Here is an 18,207-nt window from a genome sequence, read left to right as displayed (position 1 = left end):
GTTGGCTCGAGCAAGGCTTCCTTGGCTCGAGCGTGGTTCTTCTGTGTCTGGTCGCTCGAGCGACCAAGTCTTCGCTCGAGCGAGCCTGTCAGGTTTAAATAGGCAGCAACGTGTTTCAGATCAGTTTTTCATTCCCTTTCAGATTCCAAAACCCTAGGTACGAGTTCTCTCTCCCTCTACACACCTTCTCTCTTGGGATTGATCTATTTAGAGTGAGTTTCTACCTTAGATCCTTTATTAAAAAGATAGAGTGGGTCGAGGGCTTCCATTTAATCTGAATTGTTGGTAGTTTGGAGCACTTTGGAGTTTGGGCATTCATCTCCATCTTCTCTTTTGGGGTTATTTCTTCGAGGTAGGGATTTCCTACTCCATTTTATATGTATTGTTCTAAGTTTTGGTATTTTGATATGTTGGGGATACTTTGGTAAATTTTGGGAAAAACCCTAGTTGTATTATTAAATTAATTTGTATAATTAATTCATGGAATCGGGAAAAGATGGTTAAATTCATTGATTAAATGACGTAGTTGGATAATTTGAATCATTTGTCTATTGAATTGTTGACATAGTTATTTTCAGTTTAGAAATAACTGTTTTGGGCTATCGGTGGAGGATAGTCGTGATTGTTGTAGACATTGCATGTGGATTAGGAATAACTGAAACTAATCACATTGATTAAGTCATTAATTTTGACTATTGCATTGATACAGAAAATACATGTATTGATTGAGCATTGCATTTGCATACATTGTTTTGTGTGGGAGGAGATAGGGGATGTACTCCACGGTTTAGGGGAAGATAGGGGATGGACCTCTAAACCGGATTTTGTTTGGGAGGAGATAGGGGATGGACTCCATTAGCATCACTTTTATGTGTGCTTATTTATATAGAAGTGTTTTATTGATACAGCACTAAAATGTGTATCAATCTGGAAGTATGAAGTGTTTTGATTTGAGCTTGAGTCTCATTTGTTTATTGATATTGGAAGGATGTGAACATGATATATGTAATTCACTGTTGTAAGTTTGGCCAGGTTCTGAGCCATGTTGATAAAATTGGAAAGTAAAACGTATCTTAGACAATAGTGTCATGAGACTGTAAAATGAAGTAATTGATTATCTTGGTTAACCATCTGTTGAATGCTATTGCTTTATTCATTGCTTATATGTGGTTTAGTATATTCCTACTGGGCTGTGGCTCACCCTTTATGGGAATATCATTTTCAGGTTCAGGTGATAAGCTACCTCCAAGGACTTAGCTTGGGAGGGTTTGGCTTCTGGATTTTTGAAGAAGACTATCTTTAGTTAATTGTCTTTATTTATTAATACATGTAAACATTCAAGCCTAGGGCTTTTCTTGTATTGAGTTAGAACTCATATTTTTGTATCCAAGTGTTGGCTGGGAAAGATGTAAGCCTGTAGGGCATTTTATTCGATGTTACATGTGATGCTTTTATTTAGTAATACTCTGATGAGCGAATTAATAAAATGTTTTCATTAAATAATGCATGTCAATGATATATATATAATGGGTTTATTTTGAGGGCGTTACAACTTGGTATCAGAGCGTACCGGGTTTGAATACTTTGGGTACGTGGGAAGTGATTAGTATCACAGTGGGTTCGTCTCGTTCGATAGAGACTTAGTGTAAAGTTATATGTTTATGTGATAACATGTTTATGTGATTATGTGGGTATGGAATGTAGTTTCTAGGATGTTGATTGGACCCTTGAGTTTCTAGTAGTCTTGTTGGAAATGCACTTGATCACTGCTGCTTCCAACCGGAACTATAGTAACGCATTGGGACTATCATTATCCGGGAATGAAATTCGTAGGTGCTTATGTGATTATGTGCTTACGTGGAATGAATTATTGTTGTCCATTGCATTAGGACGCGAGTGTTTAGCTTCGGCACATTTATTAATGTGCTAATGTCTTTGTTTCCTTTGTTAGGATGTCAGGACGAGGACGAGGACGCGGTAGGCGTGGTAGGCCGGGTAGGCAGGAGGTGCCTGTGCCGGAGGAGATTCCGGTAGTCCAGGAGGGAGTTGGCCAGGTCAATGTGGCCGAGCCAGCAGGCCAGCAAGCTATGGGCGCTCTAGCCCGAGAGATAGCAGGGGCATTCAGGGAGTCAGTTGGCATTCTCAGAGCTGAGAATCAAGCTCGGGATGTTGCTACAGATGTAGGACCTTCCTTTCTGAAGAGGGAGTTCTTCCGGTCTAATCCGGATGAATTTGTGGGTGATCCTAAAGAGCCGCTTAAGGCAGATGAATGGCTCGAACAGACAACGAAGACGTTTGAGATGCTTGGCATCGAAGACGAGGGGTTGAAAGTGACCTTGGCATCTTTCCAGTTGAAGGGGGATGCGGGTCAGTGGTGGAAGTTTACTAAGGGTCGTATAGGAGCTACATGGGAGGCTTTTGTGAATGCTTTCCAGGAGAAGTTCTTATCTCCAGCAGTCAGGGAGAAGCTGAGAGACCAGTTCTGCCAGCTTAAGCAGTCGAGTTCTTCAGTGGCCGAGTTTGAGGCTGCATTTACTAGTTTGTCCAGGTTTGCACCTGAGTTGGTGGCGTCTGAGGAACGCCGCTGTATTGAGTTTGAGAAGAAGTTGAGACGTGGCCTCAAGCTGAGAGTTGGGGGAACTATGATTCGGGATTATGGGCGTCTGGTTGATGTTGCAGCCCACATGGAAATCATGATGCAGGAGGAGGAGGAAGGACAGAAGGGCTCCAAGAGGAGTCAGGATGGTCAGAGTGATGGTAGGAGACAGAAGGGTTTTAATCCTCAGCAGTCTCAGGGTAGCTTTTCTAGATCGACTTTTCCTGTACCGAGTGCTAGTTCGGGGAAAGGCAGTCAGGGAGACATTACCTGTTTCAAGTGTGGCCAGCTGGGTCACAAGTCTCCAGTTTGTCCTCAGAGGGGAGGAGTGCAGAGAGCAGCATCATCTTCAGCTCGATCTCAGAGCCAGAGTCAGGGTAGAGGCCAGCCACTCTCGTGTTATCAGTGTGGTCAGCCAGGGCATATGAAGAGGTATTGCCTGCAGTTGGGTGGCACACCTGGTGCATCTGGTTTGAGGCAGATTCAGGGACAGCAGCCAGCTCAGTCGGGTCAGGCCTCGAGGGCCAATCTGGGGGCTTCATCGTCCCAGTCAGTGCAACAATCTTATGCTCCTAGGGGTGAGCAGGTTGATCAGAGGTTGTCTGGGCGCGTGTATGCTGTTACCGCGCAGGATCTTGTGCCAGCACCATCAGTTGTGAGAGGTACCTTCTTGTTTTGCAACTCGGTTGCTAATGTTTTGATTGATACGGGTGCATCTCATTCTTTTGTGTCTGCCGCATTTGCATCTGTTTTGGAGTTGGAGTTAGCACAGCTAGCATCTCCTATTTGTGTAGTGTCACCTCTTGGGGGTGAATTGATTTTGAAACAAGGTGTTAGGGGTTGTGATATAGAGGTTGATTATCATAGAATCCCATTTTCCTTTGTAGTTATGCCTATGAGGGGTTTCGATGTTATTTTGGGTATGGACTGGTTATCGTCATACCGGGCAGTTATTGATTGCTACCGCCAGAGGGTCACTTGTTGTACCGTGAGCGGAGAGTATTTTCATTTTCTGGGGGACCGGGTTGGTAATGTGTTGCCACCGGGGTGCATTCCACGAGGACGGAGTGAGCTTAGTGGTCTACTTGCTAACCTTTCGATTAGTGAGGATGATGAGACTCAGATTGTGTTGCCAAGGGTGGTTTGTGAGTACTCGGACGTCTTTCCCGAGGATCTTGTTGGTTTGCCACCGCACCAGGAGATTGAATTCTCTATTGACCTAGTGCCCGGCACGGCGCCGATTTCTATGTCACCTTATCGTTTTGCCCCAGCCGAGTTAGTTGAGTTGAAGATTCAGCTCCAGGAGTTGCTAGATAAGGGCTTTATACGTCCTAGTGTTTCGCCGTGGGGAGCACCGGCCCTCTTTGTTAAAAAGAAAGGTGGTGCTTTGAGACTTTGTATAGATTACCGGAAGTTGAATCGGGCCACGGTCAAGAATAAGTACCCTATGCCCCGTATAGATGACCTGTTTGACCAGTTGAAGGGTTCCTGTTGTTTCTCTAAGATAGACTTGAGATCGGGTTACCACCAGTTGAGGGTCAGGGAAGCGGATATTCCGAAGACGGCATTTCGTACGCGGTATGGCCATTATGAGTTTCTGGTAATGCCATTCGGGCTCACCAATGCACCGGCAGTCTTTATGGACATGATGAACCGGATCTTCCGGGAATTCTTGGATCGGTTTGTAGTTGTTTTTGTGGACGACATCCTTATCTATTCGCCTTCTGAGGAGGAGCACGAGGCACACTTGAGGGTGGTGCTTGAGTTACTTAGAGCCCATAGGCTGTATGCCAAGTTTGGGAAGTGTGAGTTCTGGCTGAGGGAAGTCAAATTCTTAGGCCACGTGGTATCCGGGGAAGGAGTGTCTGTTGATACATCCAAGGTAGAGGCAGTGCAGGATTGGGCACAGCCTAAGAGTGTATTTGAGATTCGCAGTTTTCTGGGATTAGCTGGGTATTACCGTCGGTTTGTGAAAGATTTCTCCAAGTTAGCATCACCGTTGACTAGACTGACTCGGAAAGGAGTCAAGTTTGTGTGGAGTGAGACTTGTGAAAAGTCGTTCCAAGAGCTGAAAGTTAGATTGACCACCGCTCCGGTGTTGATTATTCCGGAGAGAAGGTTGGGTTACGCGGTTTATTGTGATGCCTCACGAGAGGGTCTGGGTTGTGTGTTAATGCAAGAAGGAAAAGTAGTTGCCTATGGCTCACGTCAGTTGAAAATTCACGAGCAGAATTACCCTACGCATGATCTAGAGTTGGCAGCTGTGATATTTGCCTTGAAGATTTGGAGGCATTATCTTTATGGTGAGAAATTTGAGGTATTCTCAGATCATAAGAGTCTGAAATATTTGTTTACACAGAAAGACTTGAACTTGAGGCAGAGGAGGTGGATGGAATTTATAGAGGATTAGGACTTTGAGTTACATTATCATCCGGGAAAGGCCAATGTAGTGGCCGATGCCCTTAGTAGGAAACCTGTTGGTGACATAGCTAGTATAGCCATCCGAGAATGGGAGATGTTGGGTGCACTTGGGGAGTTTGATTTACTTCTGGGTGAATCCGTTGAGGCTGCGGCCTTGTTTTCTGTTGTTGCACAGCCTACACTTGTGACTCGAGTGTTAGAGGCTCAGAGAGGTGATCTTGAGGTAGAATCTCTCCGTGAGAAGATTTCCGGTGGGAAGGTTGAGAAGGGTTTGACGGTGTATTCTGACCTGAGTGTGAGATACCGAGACCGTCTGTTTGTGCCGGAGTCTTGCCGAGAGGAGGTACTCCGAGAGTTTCATTATTCACGCCTTGCGGTGCATCCGGGAGGCACTAAGATGTATCGGGATTTGGGTCGCCAGTTTTGGTGGCAGGGTATGAAGAGAGATGTGGCAGCTTTCGTATCTAAGTGCCTTACTTGTCAGCAAGTGAAGGCCGAACATCAGAGGCCAGCGGGTTTGTTGCAACCCTTGCCTATTGCCAAGTGGAAGTGGGAATACATCACTATGGACTTCATTGTGGGTCTTCCGAGGACTCAGCGGGGTAGTGATGCTATTTGGGTGGTTGTAGACCGGTTGACTAAGTCGGCGCACTTCATTCCGATGCGCGTGAGAGATTCGGTAGATCATCTTGCCGACCTTTATATTCGGGACATAGTGAGATTGCACGGGGTCCCAGTGACGATCGTCTCAGATAGAGATCCTCGTTTTACTGCCAGGTTGTGGCAGAGTTTGCAGAGTGCCTTAGGCACTAAGTTGACCTTTAGCACGGCTTATCATCCTCAGACTGACGGGCAGTCTGAGCGTACCATTTAGATCCTTGAGGATATGCTTCGAGGGTGTGTTCTAGACTTTAGTGGGTCGTGGGAGAGACACTTGCCATTGGTAGAGTTTGCTTACAACAACAGTTTCCAGTCCAGTATCGGTATGGCACCATTTGAGGCCTTGTATGGCCGACCGTGTAGGTCTCCTGTTTGTTGGTCCGAGGTGGGTGATGCACCTCTGTTGGGTCCGGAGTTGGTGAGGGAAACGACGGAGAAAGTTGAGCTTATCCGTAAGAGACTTGTTACAGCACAGAGTCGTCAGAAATCTTATGCCGACCGTAGGAGGAGACCATTGGTGTTTGAGGTGGGTGATCATGTCTTTCTGAAGATATCACCTAGACGGGGTTTGATGAGATTTGGGAAGAGCGGGAAGTTGTCCCCTCGGTTCATTGGTCCGTTTGAGATCCTTGAGAGGATTGGCGAGGCTGCTTATCGTTTAGCTTTGCCGCCGCAGTTGTCCGGAGTACATGATGTGTTTCATGTGAGTATGCTTCGGAAGTATGAGCCAGATCCATCACATGTGTTGGATTGGACTGATTTAGTGGTTGATGAGGATGTCTCGTATGAGGAGAGACCGGTTCGAGTCTTGGATAGGCGGGATCAAGTTTTGCGAGGCAAAACCATCCCTTTGGTCAAAGTTTTGTGGAAACATCACGGAGTGGAGGAAGCCACTTGGGAACGTGAGTTGGAAGTTCGCGGAAAATACCCGGACATGTTTATCGATTTGTAATCTTGTTTTTAGATTTTGTAATGGTGTTGAACTTAAGAGCCTTACATATGTCTTAAGTTGTAAAACATTGAGTATGTTTTGGTAAATGGGTGTATTTTGAAACTTGCTTCATTATAAGGAGTTTAGTGTAACATTGCATATGTTGATTACATTGTTAAATGTGTTGTATATATCAAGCAATTAAATATGATATGGGAATTGCTAACATTGAAAGGAATAATGCATAATAGTGATGCAGGCTGAAATATATGTTGTTTTATATATTGTGAGATGCCTCTTGATAAAGAGATGAAGTGACCAGTATTGGGTCAAGTTGTTTATTATTGTTTTATAATATCTTTGGGAATTGAGAAAAACCTGTTTTCAAAAATTTATGCTTAATTTCGGGGACGAAATTCTTTGAAGGGGGGGAGGTTATAGCGACCCCGGTCTTTTCCCATTTGATTATTGTATCCGGACTTAGATTCCGTAGATTCTGTCATTGTATAATTGTTGTTGTTGTTGTTGTTATCCCTTATTTTCTCATTTGGAAATTATAGGATGTGTTGGGCAGGTTTGTTTCAGGTTGGTTGGGTTTAGAAACCAAGTGTTGCTGTCCAGGTTTTTGGTTCTTCGCTCGAGCGAGGAGTTGGTCGCTCGAGCGAGAGGTGGCGTCCAGTATGGACCTGTAGCTTTGCATTCTTGGCTCGAGCGAGCTTTTCTTCGCTCGAGCGAGTTAGTCCGTTCTTCGCTCGAGCGGTAGTTCCTTCGCTCGAGCGTGAGTCTGGTTACAGACCTGAGGGTTTGGGTTCTTCGTTCGATCGAGTTTTCTTTCGCTCAAGCGAGCTTTTGGGTTGTTGGCTCGAGCAAGGCTTCCTTGGCTCAAGCGTGGTTCTTCTGTGTCTGGTCGCTCGAGCGACCAAGTCTTCGCTCGAGCGAGCCTGTCAGGTTTAAATAGGCAGCAACGTGTTTCAGATCAGTTTTTCATTCCCTTTCAGATTCCAAAACCCTAGGTACGAGTTCTCTCTCCCTCTACACACCTTCTCTCTTGGGATTGATCTATTTAGAGTGAGTTTCTACCTTAGATTCGTTATTAAAAAGATAGAGTGGGTCGAGGGCTTCCATTTAATCTGAATTGTTGGTAGTTTGGAGCACTTTGGAGTTTGGGCATTCATCTCCATCTTCTCTTTTGGGGTTATTTCTTCGAGGTAGGGATTTCCTACTCCATTTTATATGTTTTGTTCTAAGTTTTGGTATTTTGATATGTTGGGGATACTTTGGTAAATTTTGGGAAAAACCCTAGTTGTATTATTAAATTAATTTGTATAATTAATTCATGGAATCGAGAAAAGATGGTTAAATTCATTGATTAAATGGCGTAGTTGGATAATTTGAATCATTTGTCTATTGAATTGTTGACATAGTTATTTTCAGTTTAGAAATAACTGTTTTGGGCTATCGGTGGAGGATAGTCGTGATTGTTGTAGACATTGCATGTGGATTAGGAATAACTGAAACTAATCACATTGATTAAGTCATTAATTTTGACTATTGCATTGATACAGAAAATACATGTATTGATTGAGCATTGCATTTGCATACATTGTTTTGTGTGGGAGGAGATAGGGGATGTACTCCACGGTTTAGGGGAAGATAGGGGATGGACCTCTAAACCGGATTTTGTTTGGGAGGAGATAGGGGATGGACTCCATTAGCATCACTTTTATGTGTGCTTATTTATATAGAAGTGTTTTATTGATACAGCACTAAAATGTGTATCAATCTGGAAGTATGAAGTGTTTTGATTTGAGCTTGAGTCTCATTTGTTTATTGATATTGGAAGGATGTGAACATGATATATGTAATTCACTGTTGTAAGTTTGGCCAGGTTCTGAGCCATGTTGATAAAATTGGAAAGTAAAACGTATCTTAGACAATAGTGTCATGAGACTGTAAAATGAAGTAATTGATTATCTTGGTTAACCATCTGTTGAATGCTATTGCTTTATTCATTGCTTATATGTGGTTTAGTATATTCCTACTGGGCTGTAGCTCACCCTTTATGGGAATATCATTTTCAGGTTCAGGTGATAAGCTACCTCCAAGGACTTAGCTTGGGAGGGTTTGGCTTCTGGATTTTTGAAGAAGACTATCTTTAGTTAATTGTCTTTATTTATTAATACATGTAAACATTCAAGCCTAGGGCTTTTCTTGTATTGAGTTAGAACTCATATTTTTGTATCCAAGTGTTGGCTGGGAAAGAAGTAAGCCTGTAGGGCATTTTATTCGATGTTACATGTGATGCTTTTATTTAGTAATACTCTGATGAGCGAATTAATAAAATGTTTTCATTAAATAATGCATGTCAATGATATATATATATAATGGGTTTATTTTGAGGGCGTTACATTTGAGTAGTGGTTCCAAAGAGATTTTTATAATTTATAAGGTTTTTGATTTACTTAAAATTCTTGGGAAGAACTTTTGAAATGATTAGTTTTACAATGTTATTTTGTAGGGTTAATCATCTAAAAGTCCTATTGATAAGGTTGATATTCCATTAAGTCCTTCCTTTTTCTTAGGGTGACTCTATTTACACATCACAAATCCTTTCAGTACATACCACCTACTCTGTTCACACCACACACAAATTAAAGCTTTTAATTGTGTCTCAATACACACCACTAATTTTTAAATAATACCAAATTATTCTCATTGTCTTTGACCCTAACCCTAACCCAAAACCTTGTCCATCGCTGGCCATCAGCCATTGACCTCCATCCCTTTCCCCTCCTCGTCGCAACCCACATCTTCGCCCCTACCACCGCTGCCCCACCATTATCGCAACCCTCATTGTCGCCATGCATAGTCGTTGCAACCCCACAAATCCCTCTCTACGAACTACGCATGGTTGGCCATCAGATGTAGGCGAGTTGCGATGATGGTGGTCTCCGTGTGATGAGAGGCGTGATGGTAATAGGTTATTGTAGTAGTAGTGAGAAAGAGAGAGGCTGCACAAATGGTGGAGGAAAAGAGAGAACAAAGGATTGTTTAGGGCAACACAAAACACTCAGGGGTAAAAACGGAAAAATAATAGATGGGCCAGGACTTATGTGTACATAAGGTTCTAAGTCAGAACCTAATGGGTAATAAAATCCAAAAACAGGATCGGCTGGTAGATAACCCAATTCATTAGTACCTTATACTATATTATTCAAATAGACCCAATAAACATTGGGGCCCAATTTTTTTATTTTTATTTTATTAAGCAAAATTTTTTATTTAACAAAATTAATTGAAAAAATAAAATTCTTAATTGCTCTCTCATACAATAATAAAATTATATGAATTAATTAATAAAATAAAATTGAGAATACTTATAATTTTCCAAATCACAAGGGGAATCCGTATTTTAAGAAAATTTTAAAAGACATATTTGTAATTTATCGTAAATTTTTTTATTGATTGTGGCCTAGTCTAAAGGGCCCCTAAAAAAATTCTTGTACTAGCAACGAACAATTTTAAATTTTTTCATATATATGTGTTGTTGGGCCAAATTGAATGTATATATATATTGAATAAATCTTTCCTTTGATCAATAATGTTGCAAGAATTATCAAATGGATTAGTTATATTATCTATTTCAAAAGATTTGGTAAATAAATTAGATTATGAAAATTTAATTAGTTATTTTGCTGCTAAAATGTGATAGTTGGGTCAATTGTAAACTGAATATTGCTAAATTATAAAATAACAACATCAAATTTTTATCCTTTTGAGAGTTTGCAATGATTTCTTTTAATCTTAATATATGGAAGTAAATTTTAATTTATAATTTTAACGATTATTTGTGTAAGTAAACTTTTTTGTGACTATTAACAAATAAAAAAATTATTAGTACTTATCATTTTATCTATAAAATTTTTACAAAAAAAGTAGTGTAAATTATAAATACCTCTTAAGGTTTGCTTAAAATATAGATTACCTCTGTGGTTTAGAAAATTATAAATATCCCATTGTTAAAAAATTTTATTTAACAAAATTAATTGAAAAAATGAAATTTGTAACTGCTCTTTTATTCAATAATAAAATTACCTAAATTATTAATTGAAATAAATTTCTGATATCATTAAATCTCGTTAATTGGTTTGATGATTTATTAATACAATGCTCTATTTGTTATGAAATTAAAAACCTTAAGAGACATGCTATAATTTTCAAAATCACAGGAAGCAATTCATATTTTAAGCAAACTTCATGGGATGCATTTGTAATTTACCCAAAAAAGTATATGTAAGAGGGCCTCATTTCATAGTTTGCCTAAGATATGATAAATCTCAAGGCTGGCCCTACCTCTACCTCCCTAAGCCACTCTGATCTCTTTGTGTGTGTGTGTGTGTGTGTGTGTGTGTGTGTATGATAAACCTATTTTGTTTTTAGGTGAGTTTGCCCCCGATAGAGTACAGAAAATTTATAAGTTCACCTCTAATCAGTCATTCCTCGATTTTCAAAATATTAATAAAGCAAAAATTAATTAATTTAAGCTTGATATTTTAATAGAAAACATTCTTGTTAACCTTATTCTTTCTCAATGTTAATAGTATTGAAGAAATAGAAAAGTGCATTCAATAAAATTTGTCTTTACAATACAATGAGAGGCCTATATATAAGCAAGGAAGAGTGGTCACCATGAAAGCTAACAATAGAAATATCGTAATATGGTAAAACCTAATTACAGTATCTATTATATAGTGAATATAATATATATATATACAATATTCACTAACAGTCTCCGTCAAACTCAAGGTGGTTGCAAAGAGACCAATTTGAGATTGGAAAGAGAAACTACAGAAAATAAAATAAAATAAAAATAACAATGTTGGAATGCAATTTATTGTCATGCCTGATCGTTGTAGGAGTAGCCGAAACTAATGTTGAAAGATAGTTTATGGTCATATTGGATCATTGTAGGAGCAACCGAAGCTAATGCCAAAAGACAGTTTATGGTCGTACAGGACCATTGTAGTAATTGAGTGCACCAGGGGGTAGCTTAAGACAGAATGCATCAGGGGCCGACTTAGGTAGCGTGCCAACGGGTAGCTTAGGCGGTGGTGCGCCAAGGGACAGCTTGGGTGTTTGCATGGTGTATCACCTTGCTCACCATGATATAAGTATATTACCCCTACCCCCTCAAGCTCAAATAGGTTTGAAGATATAAATCAATTTGAGGTCGAAATATAGGGAAAGACAGAGTGGAGTAGAAGAAAGAGAGAGATCATATTCTAAAACAAAAAAATTGTAGAAAGGAATTTTCATTTTAATAGTGGGACAAGCTTGTGTGATTGAGTTGAAAAACATATTGTTTTGTTTGAATAGAAAAAGCTTGTGTGATTGAGTTGAAAAACATATTGTTTTGTTTGAATAGAAAGAGTATACCTGAGGGAAAGAGAATTTTGGATGGGTTTAATTAAAAAATTGTGGGTTTGGGAAAGTGTGTAGGATGGGTTTGATTAAAAAAATGAGAGTGTAGATGAGAGAGGGGTAAATCAAAGAGAGGAAGAGAAAGATCTTGAATGTGGGTTGGTGGTTGAGCAACAGCGAAGGACGGCGACGATGGGTTGGAACTGCTGGCGCCATGGCTGGAGCTGTAATTGGGGTGATGGAATAGACGTCCGAGGTAGAGGCAATGGCAGGAGCTGAGGTGAGTAATGGCGGTGATGGTCGGAGAAAGAGACGAATGTGTGGCTGTGAGATACTCAGGTTCAAGGACTAAGGGGTTTGGGATGCAAAGATAGCAAATAGGACTGAGATCCAGCGAGCATCCAAGGAAAGGTTGTTGCCCGCCGGTAAGGCAAAGAATAGCAAGAACTTAACCTATAGTTCTGATACCATGTTAGTAGTATTGAAGAAATAGAAAAGTGTATTCAATAATGTGTCTCTTCACAATACAATAAGAGGCCTATATATAGTCATGTAAGAGTGGCCACCAAGAAAGCTATGAATAAAAATATTCTAATATGGTAATACTTAATTACAGTATCTAATTTTTTTTTTTTTTTTGATTTGCAAAGAAAAGACTTTATTGATGAAAAGTAAAATTACAAGCATAACTTACATCAACAAAGGAGGGAAGTGCACAAAGTATCATAGCTAGAGTCGACAATCCCAATTAGGTTGGCATGAAAAAGCAAGCGCAATCCTATGCTAGCACTTGACCAAAGAATTGGAGAGGGACCAATCAAAGGAAAAACAAAACACAAAAAAAACAACAAACAAGGATCCCACTCAATCATTTTACTTGATCATATTTACTTAAATTGTCAAAAATCTGATTTACATTGTAAAGCGTGTTTGGAGGCCAATATTTTATTAAACTCAAAAATATATTCTATTTTTTCTTGTTAACTTTATCTTGCAATGAACTAATAAAATCAATGATTTTCAAGTATAGTGAGCTTGCATTACAAAACGCATATAATTTCATGAAAAATGATATATAAGTCCACGAATTTTTTAGATCCAATGATATGTAAATAATATGATTGGTTAATAATTAGAGAAGATATGAGAGAGAATGTCGCCTTAGATATCTTAATTGATTGTCACATCATTGAACTTAAAAAGTGGGTCTAATTTTTAAACTTGTATAGAGCAATACTCCAATTTTATAGTTTTTGAAGAAAATAATTTTAATTTAAAAAACGATGAAATTCACTTAAGATCATGACTAAGGGGTTAGCAACTTCATTATCTAAACCACACTCGACACAAACAGAATCAGAAATTTTGCTATGTTATTTTCAACATTAAATGAATGATATTTAATGGATTTTTTTTAATGGAAATAAAATATGTTGTGTATTAACTATATTTGTAACCCTGTGAATGGACTTTGTAGGTTAAATTAATTACCATTGAGAAATTGGCGATCGCTGGAATGGATAACATGATAGAGATATGGCCTAGGGAACTTCAACCTGAAGTGAGATACATGAATATTTGGATGTGTCGTAAGCTATCAAATATTCTTTTTCCATCCAATGTGATTAAGGGCATGCAGAGTCTTGAACTACTTAGTGTGGAGAGGTGTCAATCTGTGGAAGTTGCATTTGATCTTGAAGGAATAATTGTTAGGGAAGGCTATCTAGATATCGTACTCCCTTCATTAACAAAATTGGTCCTACGTTATCTACCAAAGTTGACACATGTTTGGAAGAGCAACTTACTAAGAATTCCAAGCTTTCAGAACCTGGCATCCTTAACAGTAGTGGGTTGTAGTAGTTTGAGATATATATTCTCATATTCTCAAGCTAGACTTCTTGTGAAACTACAGGAAATAATTGTAGCTGCATGTGGTGTGTTGGAAGCGATTGTTAATGAGGAACCCAAAGTAGATGATGAAGTTGCAACAAATATAATCATGTTCCCTCAACTAAATAGTCTCAGACTCTATCATCTGCCAAACCTCAAGAGTTTATGTCCCCAAGCTTACACATTTGAAGGATCATTCTTCGAGGAGATAAAAGTAATCAATTGTCCCAACATGAGGGCACTCCCTTCATCATTGCAGCGAATGCTAGAGCCACAAGAGCGCAATGTTCGAGAAGTGAAATTTTTTAACTCAGTTCAACACCATCTCTTGGATAGAAAGGTAAGTGAGTTGTCTTAAAATTATAGTATTCAACATTACCAACTCATTCTTTCAAAGAAAATATTTATAATATCCATTAAACTAAGGACAAACCTCTAAATGTTTGAAGAGGAAAGAATTGTTGGGTACCCAAAATCAAGGAGAATAAACTCTTTAGCATTGATGTGGTCAAAGATTTTGCCAAGAAAAATTATCCATTCTTTTAAAAAATAAAAATTAGACATAATTTTTTGGGATTATTACATCCCAGTTGATGTCAGGAAAAAAAAAAAAAAAAATACAAGTCCATGAAAAAGCTTACAATTTTGATTATGAATATTTATAAAGTTTCTCACTAATTTCTAATTATTTTTTCAAAACTCTATTGATATGATATTTTCCCGAATTTTTTTCCATAATGATGTAATGGTGATATTTTTTGTAATTAAATGTCATTTTAATGGGCACATGATTTCAAAAAGACAAGTCTCAGCGCAACCACATCATTCTGTATACAAATTTTATATATTTTTCTATTTGTATATCATTAATTATTCTTTTGTCAATTGTTCCTAGCTCCCAAATAAATGGTGTTTAACACTAAGGGAGTGTTTGTTTGGATGGACTAGATAGAAGTAGATTGCAATACAATAGACTGTTAGTTCTAAATAATTAGTCCCTGAAATATTTTGTTGGAAATGATGTGTATTTAACTATTAGTCCGATCTTATTTTTTTAACCAAACAATAGATTAGCAAATATGTCACTAACACAATTGAGGTGATAACAATTGCAGTTTAGTTTAAGCACCAAGGGAACACTTGATGTCACAGGAATAGATGAGCCAACTGAGATATGGCACAACCAACTTGAAGTCGGACGCCTTGACAAAGTAAGATTCATGCGGGTCCAGTGTTGTGGAAAATTATCAAGTGTTGTCTCATCCAAGTTAATGCAAAGGCTACACAATATACGAGGGCTAAAAGTATGGTGGTGCGATTCACTGGAAATGATATTTGATCTCCAGGAGGGTGTATGTGCTGATGTTGCTGAGAAAGAAACATTAATCACTCAGTTAAGCGAATTGAAATTGAAGTATTTGCTCGAGTTGACCCACATATGGAAGAATATTTTGCAACAAACTCATTGTTTCCAAAATCTAAGTTCTCTAAGAGTGCAGCACTGTGACAACCTGAGATATATATTCACGATTTCCATGGCCAACGTTCTTGTGAATCTAGAATATCTAACAGTTCAACATTGCAAGAAGGTTGAAAAGATTGTCACCAGGGAAAACGAAGAAGAAATCTTTTCACGAGAAATTCACTCTGTCTACCTTGCAAATCTTCCAAGTCTCGTGTGCTTTGGGCCGGATGTAAATGATACTAAAATTCCAGCCAAAATAATCAAAGCAAGACTCTACCCCAAATTTCCAGGTAAAACTCCAATTATATATTTGCAAGTTTTCGGCGAACTCAAGAAGACAACTTCACTACTCAATTTTTTTAGCTATACATCTTACAGCTAAGAAAAAAGTAGTTATGATAAGGTTGTATTTGATTCACTAATATGAAAATATATGTTCTAATGGAATGACCATCCTATTTCATTTAATTTCAATGAATCAAACATAAGATAAAGGAATACAAACCTATGGCATGTCCAATGATAATTGGACAATGTTAGGAATCTGTACGAGGAGGAAATATTCGTCGCTGTCCATACTCTTTTCGTCCAAGCTCTGAATCTATCCGATCAACCTGAGAACACAACGACAGTGAGTTACCCGGCGGTGTATTGTCGGAAACCCCTCCGACAGTCAAGTTAGCACATACTCAGAGAGTGAGAGAGAGAGAGAGAGAAGCTCAATGAATGTAAGTCTATCTTACCAAATGATGTTTTTGCCCAGCATGGGGGGGCGCAGTCATGCTTATATACTTTCTGCGCTCAACTCTGCACCCATTAGTCTCTTGACACGTGGAGCTGCTCTACCATCTGTTAGCACAAATCTAGCGAACACTACCTAACCAAACCGCCAGACAACATTAGTGGGAACTTGATAGCCCGACGGTATCACCTCGGCCTTACACGATCGTGCTGCGTAACGACTTTGAGTGCGTCACTCGCCGAGCTCCATAACAATCGAGCTCAGTAGCATTTCGGCAAAACCGAGTCCAAGACAGGTCGAGCTGGCAAACAAAAGGCCTTTCCCGCCGAGCTAAACGTGCCAACCATGGAACCCGGGTTGGCGGGCGATCATCTCGGCCAAGTAAGCTCGGCCCAGACACGGGACCTGATCTTTGGCTGAGCAAAACTGACACTAGACATGGACAAACCCAAGTAGCTCGGTCCAAACATGGTCCTGGGCCTCGGCCGGGAAAAACCACCCCTGGACAAGCCCAAGTTAGCTCGGCCCAAACACGCTCGGCCCTCATTTTTCCCGGCTTCTACTGCGGCCCAAAGCCAGATCATAAATCTCCCTCTCAATTGCCCTTTAATTCCGTCCACGCAAGCGTTACTGGATTACATGATCCGACTGTGGTAGATACTCCCTCGGTCCTTAAACTGCAAGACGTCGACCGCGCTACTCCCCACGACCGGTTTCTTGATTTGCTCGGTCGACGCCTCAACTCTCCTTTCTATCTCTTCAACACTGACGCCGCCATCAATAAGGACATGCGTCCTTCGCTCATTGGCCTCGAATGGCCAACCCAGCCGTCTCTTCACATTCAAATTTTTGGCGGTTCTTCCTCTCCTATAAACACGCCTCTGCCACTTCACATTTTCTTCTTACTGTTTCTCCTCCACTCCTAACGACCAAACGCTGTAGTGCCATCCTCTCTACCCAAACACTGTTCTTGCCTTGGATTGAATTCGTGCTCGAAGAATCGACTTTCGCCCCCAAACTGGTAAGTTCTTGTAATCTCTTCGTTGTTTTTCATTTGATATTGAGTCTAGGGCAAGATTGAAGTAGGTGTTAGGACGTCACTCCCCAATATCCACCTCTGTCCCTTCTCTCTCAACTGTTCTTCAGCTTTTGTGATGAACACACGACAATCTGGGGCGGATCGGGCTCCAGGTCTTCTTTTGATCCCAAAAAATACCAAAATCGAACAAGTTACGAGTTTGCAAAACTCGCGTAGGAACTGAGGTAACAGAGTGCTAGACCACTCGACCAGGCTAAAATCTGGTCGGCTTGAGCGGCTGAGCTTCTGGGTTTACCCTTGTGACCGAGATGGTTTGGCACTCCATCTGACCGAGCTAAAGTCAAGCTCGTTTTGCGCTACCGCGCTCCCACTTACACTTACACTTCCTTTTACTGTAGAGTCCAAGGGGACCACGCACCAATACTGAGGCTCTCTAAAGCCGAGCAGCCATCAACCGAGAATTTTGCCAAACCAACACAGCCTTGCTAAAATCAGTCGGCTTCACATGGGGTGTTACCGCTTCCTGGTCGACACGCCGGTCGCACTAGCCGCGTTCTGGGAAGAGTACAGCGTCCCTGCAAACGTACATCTTCAGCTCGGTACAGAGGACACAACCCCTTACGGCAGATTGGACCAATGTCCTTTCATCGTGCTTTCCATAATCGAAGGTGGCCTTCGCTTCCCGATTAACCTTCTATTGTGCGAGTTCCTGAGGCGCACTGGGCTAGCACCAACCCAAGTTTCAACCAACACCTATCGAATAATAAACGGGATAACCGAGCTGAATAACCGGCTGGGCCTTAACCTAGGATTAGCCGAGATACTTCGCTAGTACACCCTCGGGCATACAGGCGACAGACTTAACTACTACCTAAAGATAAGGCGGGGCAAAGAGAAGATTGTAACCGGCACCCTAGATAAGGATATGCACGGCGATGACTTTTTCTGGGTGTCTGGAAATCACGAAACAGCCGATGTGCCCGGCTGGTACATCATTAAGAACTTCGGTTCAACTTGTCAGCTGTGCTAACTGCTCGGTCAA

The 18,207-nt window shown here is 40.4% G+C and overlaps 1 protein-coding gene across 1 annotated transcript in view; it reads left to right on the top strand.

Moving 5' to 3' along the window:
* LOC145800465 (uncharacterized) overlaps positions 1 to 18,207 on the top strand; it is a 45,279-nt gene that overhangs the window by 25,728 nt on the left and 1,344 nt on the right. Inside the window, exons 6-7 of the mRNA XM_082890146.1 lie at positions 13,507 to 14,259; positions 15,035 to 15,674. Coding sequence (XP_082746272.1) covers positions 13,507 to 14,259; positions 15,035 to 15,674 — 1,393 coding nt within the window. The remainder of the gene's footprint in view (positions 1 to 13,506; positions 14,260 to 15,034; positions 15,675 to 18,207) is intronic.

The sequence above is a fragment of the Camellia sinensis genome, chromosome 10, assembly GCF_055761805.1.
Source record: "Camellia sinensis isolate YWXY chromosome 10, ASM5576180v1, whole genome shotgun sequence".
NCBI lineage: Eukaryota > Viridiplantae > Streptophyta > Magnoliopsida > Ericales > Theaceae > Camellia > Camellia sinensis.
Note: the sequence above shows the minus strand (reverse complement) of the source record. Positions and strands in the feature narration are given on the sequence as shown.